This window comes from Humulus lupulus, chromosome 8 (assembly GCF_963169125.1).
Source record: "Humulus lupulus chromosome 8, drHumLupu1.1, whole genome shotgun sequence".
Classification (NCBI taxonomy): Eukaryota; Viridiplantae; Streptophyta; class Magnoliopsida; order Rosales; family Cannabaceae; genus Humulus; species Humulus lupulus.
In genome coordinates this window covers 7716474-7725374 of record NC_084800.1, presented here as the reverse complement: position 1 = coordinate 7725374, position 8901 = coordinate 7716474, and the positions used below count along the sequence as shown (strand labels likewise).

The window sequence follows — 8901 nt, the reverse complement described above, 5'->3', positions numbered from 1 at the left end:
GGTGAACTTTATTAAATATCAAATATTAATTATTATTTCTTAATTAAAAAAATTTATTAAATTATTGTTTATTTTCTAATGCAGTGGCGATTGCGGATGTTACGTAATTGAGCATATTGAACATAAGCTTCTACAACTACCATTTGATAATGTAACTGACAATAATATGAAAAATTTTAGGCAAAGGTGGTGAGTAGACTTATTCTACCAAAACTTATGTTGAACGGTCTTAATTTTTTTGAATTGTATAATTTTTTTGATTGCTCTTTTTGTAATTACTACATTTTAATGTGTTTAATCTTTGCAATCATACTATCATCGATCACTATCGTACTCTATCGTACCCTGTCTCACAAATTTCACGAAATTGTACTAAAACTATACCATCGTATCGGACACTATCGTACTAAATCAAAAAAGTTCATTGTCATGACACAATCGGACCAATATCGTACATTATCGTACCCTAATGTCGTACATTAACTATCGTACTACATCGAGCAACGTCATACCATATCGTATGATACATTTAAATAATAATACAACAAATGATATCGTACATTGTCGTACCGGCATCGTGCACTATCGGACCAACACTGGATTATTACATATTTATGAGTTTCATAATGGAGAAAAAAACAGAAAAAAACCTGCAAAATCCAGCACATAACAAATATTACTAGTTCAAGCAGAAATAAAACATAATAGGTCAACTAGAATACAAACAAAACAATTTAACCTCGGTACTTGCAAGACGCTTTGTTGTGCCCTTTACCACCACACTTGCTACAACATCATTGTATCACAACCTTGTCTCTATTAGAAGGATATCGATTTTTCCTAATTCGTCCGACCTTTTGCTTCTTCGGTCGGCCTACATGTTTCTTCTCAATCGGTACTCCAACTTGGATGTTCTTAATGTCTTCAGGAAATTCCCAATCATCCTCATCACCAACTGGCATAATTTTCCCCTCATATGTGCTCTTCCAACACTCTCTTGTGTAATATTGAGAGCACAATGCGTACATGCTAATATTTCGTTCTTGAGCAGCAGCACATGCATGTGGACAAGGAATCTTCATGATTTGGAATAGGGCGCAATTGCATGTTCGTGCCTCCAAATCAACTATACCACCGCTCTGAACTGTTCCTCTGGGGTGGACATTAAATGTATAAGGTCCAGCTCTGTCGACGCTTAAGAACCGAGATTTCTCAAATTGACATGACAAGTCCCCCTCCATAACTGGTGATAGAGTCATGCTACACTTTTCAGCGTTTTCCTTTCGAGTAGCAAACCATGTTTGAATTGTAAACCTAATGAATTCAACAAAAGCAGTGATCGGGAAGGCTCTTGCGTCCTTAGTTTTGCTGTTGAAACTTTCAGCCCAATTACTTGTCATTACATTGTAACGGTCCCCTGGAAAGTACGCACGAACCCATCTTTCAAATCCAATGCCCTCAAGATATAGTGCAACAGCAACATCCATTGCTTTTATCTTCTCAAATTCTCTTTCAAAATCTGTCTTCTTATACGAGTATGCACAACTGTAAATATGATCCGTGAAGCAATCAGTCTTGAACTTGCTCGCCACGTTCATAATAATGTGGTGGTAGCATGCGCCGTGGGGTGCATCAAGGAAGACAAGTTCCAAAGCATGAACAATGCTTTGATGCCTATCTGATACGAATGCTAAGTTCTCAACATCACCAATCGCTTGTTTCAACTTCCTCATGAAATAGGTCCAAGAGTTGTGGTTCTCGCTGTCAACTATTGCGAAAGCAATCAGAAATATGTGGCTGTCTGAATCCAATGCCACGGCACACAACATTTGACCACCATACCTAGTTTTCAAGAATGACCCATCAATACATATAATAGGTCGACAAAACTTGAATCCCCGCCTACAAGCACCCAGAGAAAAAAAGCAATACTTGAAGCGACCGTCGTCTACCTTGAAATCAGTAATGGAATCGGGATTGTTCAATTGCAGCATGTGCAAGTACCCAGGTAACTTCGAATATGAAGCTTCAGGCGTACCCCTAACTATGTGGAGTGCCTTCTCTCTGCATCTCCAAGCCTTCTCATAACTCATTTCGATCCCGTAATAATTCTTCATATCTTCTCTTATTTTGGAGGCTAAATAATCTGAGCCGTTAACTGAGAATTTATCCTTGATCAGTTCGGCAACTACCAAAGGTGATGCTTGACGGTTATCTTTTTTTCAAACATCGAGGGAACATGTGTGTACATTTTCAAATGCTGTCACCTCGAACATGTTAGAAAGTTGCTTCTTCTTCCCTCTTAACCTCCACCCACAATCAGGATCCTTGCATGTAATGTACCAAACATCAGTACCAGACTTCTTAAATATAAAGTCGAATCCCTTCTTCATTGCAAACAAACCGGCAACCTTCTTTAAATGCTCCTTGTCTCTGAAAAACTTTCCTAAATGAATCTCCCCGCCCGATGTGCCACCCATAGATATATAATGACTATTATCCTCAATGTCTTCTCTTGTAAACATCTGAGCTTTGAATTTACTATAATATGTCGAAGAAGATAGTGGATCACTAAATTCTCTAGCATCATTTGTTCTGTCTGGACGACTACTACTGGTACCAGGTGTTTGGCGATCTTCTCTACGGGGTCCACTTCTACATGTTGTTTGCCTCGGTATTTGGTACAACAGTGAACTCAGGTTCAAAGCTTGAGAACGGACATCTGTTTCTTGGTTGTCTCTTACATCATCATTGCAATCAAAATCAGCATCAGGATAATCAGGAAAATCGTCATTGCCCTCAAAATCATCTTCAGGGTTAGGACAATCAGGAAAATCATCATGAAATGGCATCTGTGCTACATGATAAACTGTCAGTATGAAAGGGTTTGATTCAGGTACAGCAGTGGCTACCAGCACCTCCGGATTTGTTTCTGGAACATAAGTCCCAACCTCACTATGAGTATCCTTAACTGTACTTGGTGGAGATATTCTTCTCCACCAAAGTCACAAAAAGGCGAACAAATTCATCTGGCTTCTTCAAAAGCATTGAAAAATATAAGCTTACACCCTTGTCATTCCTTATAAGTTCAGGCCGATACATTAACCATTTCATGTACTTATAATTCACTTCTAATTTCAGGTCATACTGCACTTTGTCAACCTCCAACTCTGAGTACAAAAGTTCAACAAGTTGTGAGTAAGTTATGTCCTTCTCCAACTCGAACGTTAAATTTTCGGCTCCATTAAAAACCCAATCTCTACCTTCACGCTCCCAAACACCATTATACATCAAGTACGCGAACAAAGTTGATCCTATCATGTACAAAGAAAAAAAAAATCAGTAAATGGCAACAAAATGTCGAAATTTAGTTCGGCATTTTTTAGCATCGTACCAGTATCGAGCCATATCAGGCGGTATCGGACAAAGTTTTATTTATGTTTTTTATCACTTAAAACAACTAATATCGGGCAAGTATCGGGTACCATCGTGTACCATCATACTATTAGGTCCGCAGTAGCTTAAAAACAACAATCGGGCATATATCGGACTATTATCGATCCATTATCGTACTTAAAGGACGTATAGATTCAAAATAATAATCGAGCAACCATCGGGTAGCCATCGGACCTTTATGACCATCGGGTAACCAAAACTATCGGGCAACCATCGGGTTGCCATCGGGCCTTCATCCCTAACCTTGAAACTCAACAATTATCGTGCCCGAATCGGGCCTCTATCGGGCATTTAGAAAAAAACTCAGGGAACAAAAAAAAAACGCAAATTTTCACAGAACACGATTTTCAACAAAAAAACAGCAAAAAATACCAACAAACTACAGATCCAACATCTAAACGGCATTCTAAATCATAAAAACAACCAACAACAACAAGAATCAAAGAAAATCACTTACCCATTTAATCTCTTCACTATGAGCAAAAATAACACAAAACTTGGTGTTTCTCCTCAAACAATCCACAATGTCCGAATGTGTATCTTTCTTGCAAGATTTTAGTATGAAAATCTTGTGTGTAATACGTATGGTGAAGAGAGAGTGAGAGAGAATGTATGGTGAAGAGAGGTAGAGAGGAAGAGGGAGAATAGAGAGGAAAGGTGTTATGAGATGAGTATTTTTGGTATTAAATGAAAGATGAACATTTGTATCATATAGTGGTTAACTTTAGTTCAAATTTTAATTATTAAGTTAATGTAAGCATGATTTATCAAATTTCCCTTTATGTTTTACACCAAGTTATATCTATCACTCCCTGCTGTAACTTTTCAATATATGTCCCAGCAGACCCCACATGCTATAATTATGATGCCCATGTTGATATGCTTCTTATTAGGTGCCGCCAAGATACTCAAACGCACGAGAAGAGTTGCAGGTTAATTTGTTCTCTAATCATTGATCTTTTCCGTAATCCTATTTTTTTCAATTTTTTTTGTTTATATATGGTGTACATTATAGTATGCATTGTGGTTTTAATTTGATTGTGTATTTATTGGGAGAATAGAAATAATATACGTGCATAATTAGTTAAATAATGACAAACATATGCATAATTACTACCTTTCACCCTTCTCTCTTCATCCTCCATTAATGGCTTCCACTAATATATAATAAAAATATTTTCTCACGAGAATTAAAATTGAATCTTAATTTTCTATATTTATATTTTGTTTATCTGTATTTATATTTTGCACAATTTTGATTTTTTAAATTGATTTTTTTTAATATATGTATACTAGATGTGTTGAAAAAGGGTGTTATTAATAAATAAAACTTATGGTTTTAAATTAAAAAAATATATATGTGAAGAAAAAAAATAGAAAAATTGATGAAAATAATTTTTTTTTAAGTGGTTTTGTACTCTAACTTATTTTTGATAATCTTTTGCAAAATAATTTCTGTTTAAAATTTGATTAGTTATCTAAAAATTTTGATCGACTATTTAAATATTTTGACTATCTATCTAAATTTTTAATTAGCTATTTAAATTATGAAATGACATTTTGTAAAGAACTATTCAAACTAAAGTAAAATACAAAATAATTTAAAAAAATAAGTCATTTTGCCCGTTACATGTAGAACTACCCTTATAGTTTGAATCTTTAAAACAAATATGCTCTTTCTGTTTGATTAATTATATATTCCTCAAATTTTACTCATTACTATTTAATTTAAAAAGGAAGATATTTTTTCACCTTATTGCACTGTCACCCTAAAGTGATGTTGAGTTGTAGCCCTTATCTTCATTATGGGACAAACGTCCTACACCAGGCCATGGATATATATATATATAAAAAAGGTGAAAACTACTTATATCAAGAAAAAGAAGAAGTAAAACCACATACCTTCATGCATAATGCATGCCTAACATATGCTGCAACACATTTTTACCTAACTAATTCTTTTAAAATGAATGTTCGCACGTGGTTGAATAAATATCATGTGGCTGATCAGTTTTTTCTGGACTACATTGTAAAAAAAATAATAAAAAATTAATTTCACCACCCAACCCAATCTGTTCCCCTCCTGTGGTTCCCATTACTTAAAAACAAAAATGTTCTCCTGTATATAATATGTTGGGTTAAGCCCCAAATGTGCGGGTATTCTGAAAAAATAGATTCTCCGGATTCGGGTCGGACGGATTTTACGGATTTTCGAATTTTGCTGATGAAATGTTGACCCCAGAATATATATCACCTTAGTTGTTTCTAGTCACCAATCATTCCCAACCCAAACTAGCTCAATTACTCTCGACCCGTTTACTATAGCAAAAATTATACTATGGCTTTTCCCAAGTGGGTCTTTTTGATTTACTTTTTATTTCTCATGTTTGTATCAACACTCGTATTGTCGTTAGACTCCAATGCACTCGGCTCAAAGTTCCTCGATCATGCCAAGACCGCAGAGGTGTTTGATTGGATGGTCCAAATCAGGAGGAAACTGCATGAACATCCAGAACTGGCCTATGAGGAAGTGGAGACTAGTAAGCTGATAAGAAAGGAATTGGATAATTTAGGCATTCCATATACATACCCTATCGCAGAAACCGGTGTCATCGGCAAAGTTGGAACTGGTGGACCACCTTTTGTCGCACTTAGAGCTGATATGGACGCTCTACCAATCCAGGTACCCATAACGCTTTAATTACTTCTTTTAATAATCTTAATAACTATATGTTGGGATATACTTTATGCACGTACAAATTCAGCTAGACCAATATACAGCATTAAACATGCACAGATATTACTCTATATTAATTCAGTAAATTGATTAAAGAAAACAAGAAACACACACACAATCACAGAATATTAGTCATCTAAAAACCAATTAATAATTAGTAGAGTTAACCGTATTGTTATTAATGACTCAATGTACTGTACTCCAATCCTTGTTTTGGCCAAATTAAGATATACTCCCACCGGAGAGCAGCTTCATGATTTCACTCTTTCGTCCTTAATAGAGTTTACAAAGTAAAGTCTTTGAAAGGAAATACTCTGTTTTACACCAAGCTATATCAGACCTCTTCCTGTAACTTTTCTATGTCCCAGACCCCTTGACAAGACTATCCCAAGATTCCATTTCTATCAAAAGTCTTGGGCTATATCACATCCCTTCCTCTCTCTCTCTCTCTCTCTACTTTTCTATGTCATAGACCCCTCCATCAAGTCTATCCCAAGACCCTTTTCATATTCAAGAGTTTTGGGTTACAAAATGATCCCTCAAACCAATTAGAAGCATGTACAAGAAAGACTCCACAGTAACTAATTGAAACAAATTTTTAAAAGACAGTTACGGCCACTAATTGCATAATAATAACGACTTGTACAAAAGAAAAGGAAAATTGGGATTTGAGAGACATATCTAGGCCTAGCAATATAATCATTTTTATCAGTGTTGTTCTTCTTTTACTAGTGCAGAGTTTGGTTTAGTTTCACACGCATATATCATACGTATGCAGGAAGAGGTGGAGTGGGAGCATAAGAGCAAAATCCCAGGAAAAATGCATGCTTGCGGACATGATGCCCATGTTGCTATGCTTCTTGGTGCCGCCAAGATGCTCAAAACTCAAGAGAAGGAGTTGCAGGTTGATTTTTTGTCTAATCATTGATCTTTCTCATACCCATTTTTTCAATTTTTTTTGTCTGTTTATGGCGTACTTTATAGTATGATGACAAACTATATTAGGGGACAATTGTTTTGGTATTCCAACCGGCTGAGGAAGGAGGAGCTGGGGCTAAAAAGCTTTTAGACAGTGGAGTTCTAGACAATGTGAAGGCTATATTTGGGCTGCATGTAGCAAATGGCGTACCCGTTAGCGTTACAGGCTCAAGAGCTGGTAATTTTATGGCTGGGAGTGGCACCTTTGAGGCTGTAATAAAGGGACAAGGGGGCCATGGCGCCCTTCCCCATTTCTCCAAAGATCCAGTTGTTACTGCTGCTAATGTCATTATTAGCTTACAACAACTTATCTCTCGCGAAGCTGATCCAGCTGATTCCCAGGTACATTTCTTAGTTCACATTATTATTATTATTATTATTACGAGTATAGAAATACAGAGACAAAAAGATTGACAAAATTGTATGTATACATAATCGAACAATAATTGTATGTATACACACTCTCTAACAAACACATTAACAGTAATATAACTAACAAATTAAAATTTGAAAATTTGCAGGTTGTAACGGTTGCAAAACTTGAAGGCAGCAATGCATTCAATGTGATTCCAGAGTCCACTAAACTTGGTGGAACTTTTCGTGGATTTTCGACCATCAGACATCTTAAGGAACGTATACAAGAGGTAATTATTAAGACCCTCTATTTGTTTCATTTTTTTTTAATATAAACAGCTTGTTTATTATTCTATTATAATTATATATATATAAAGAAAAAACTTACTTTAGTTTCTTGATTGATTTCGACACTAATTTGTCTATGTTTCATGTTGAACATACAGGTTATCGTATCGCAGGCTGTCGTGTCGAGGTGCACTGCCACAGTCGATTTCTTTGAAGATGAGAGGCCTTTATACCCTGCCGTCATAAACGACGACGCTTTATATGCTCACTACAAAGGGGTAGCAGCTGAAATGCTTGGCTCCGAAAGAGTTTTAGAGTCCCCAGCAGTAACAGTGTCAGAGGATTTTGCATTCTACCAAGAGAAACTACCAGGATTCTTTTTCTTCCTTGGAATTCAGAATCAGACTGCTGGAAATGTAGCAGTGCACTCGCCCAACTTCGACATCGCCGAAGATGCATTTCCTTATGGTGCAGCCCTTCATGCTACGTTAGCTACTACTTATCTCAATCATGTCCTTATTGGTTCTCAATCTCAACCCAATTCTTACAATCGTGATGAGCTCTGATCTAGCCATTGGATATCGATTATCATTTGCATCACCGCATGTATCAGCCAGAAAATAATAAAGTCCTTTTGGCTCTAGGAAAATTACGATTCATTTGGTGTATGGAAAGTCTAGAATTATATACAATTGCTATAGTCACTTGGTGCCCAACAACACTGTGGTTTTTGGTTACTTGAGTGGTGTTCGATTCAGACACACTTAAGCCTGTTTGCTGATGTGGCTTTTGTTGGAACTTTTTAAAATGAATTATTAAAAATTGGAAAAAGTATAGCTGTATGTGATATGGAAAAAGTCTCACATGGAATTGAAACATTCTTTTAGGAGTGCATATAAGTTGCAAGTGCCATGTATTGGGGTGTGCCCCAAGGGGTACCCAGTTTTGTGCGCATGGGTGAGGACTCAGACATTTGACCACCATACACGTGCGCCGTCGCCCGTCCGAGCTGAGCTGGTGGGTGGTGGGGTGTTGTACTTTATTTTTTGTGAAAAAAATTATTTAATAAAATAAATATTTTTTATTTT

At 36.3% G+C, this 8901-nt stretch overlaps 1 protein-coding gene across 1 annotated transcript; it reads left to right on the top strand.

The window, feature by feature from the left end:
* The first annotated feature begins 5627 nt into the window (after window positions 1-5627).
* On the top strand, window positions 5628-8655 carry LOC133794406 (IAA-amino acid hydrolase ILR1-like 4). Its single transcript, XM_062231634.1, has 5 exons — window positions 5628-6139; window positions 6972-7097; window positions 7199-7513; window positions 7693-7815; window positions 7972-8655. The coding sequence occupies exons 1-5, from the start codon at window positions 5795-5797 to the stop codon at window positions 8377-8379; spliced, it is 1317 nt and encodes a 438-aa protein (XP_062087618.1). The 5' UTR covers window positions 5628-5794; the 3' UTR covers window positions 8380-8655.
* Window positions 8656-8901: the final 246 nt, after the last annotated feature.

Bases quoted from the DNA above. Each gene is read 5' to 3' on its own strand.
- LOC133794406 (XM_062231634.1), top strand. From the start codon at position 5,795: ATGGCTTTTCCCAAGTGGGTCTTTTTGATTTACTTTTTATTTCTCATG. The intron at 7,098-7,198 runs GTTGATTTTTTG...AAACTATATTAG, and splicing joins CTCAAGAGAAGGAGTTGCAG to GGGACAATTGTTTTGGTATT. The intron at 7,514-7,692 runs GTACATTTCTTA...GAAAATTTGCAG, and splicing joins CTGATCCAGCTGATTCCCAG to GTTGTAACGGTTGCAAAACT.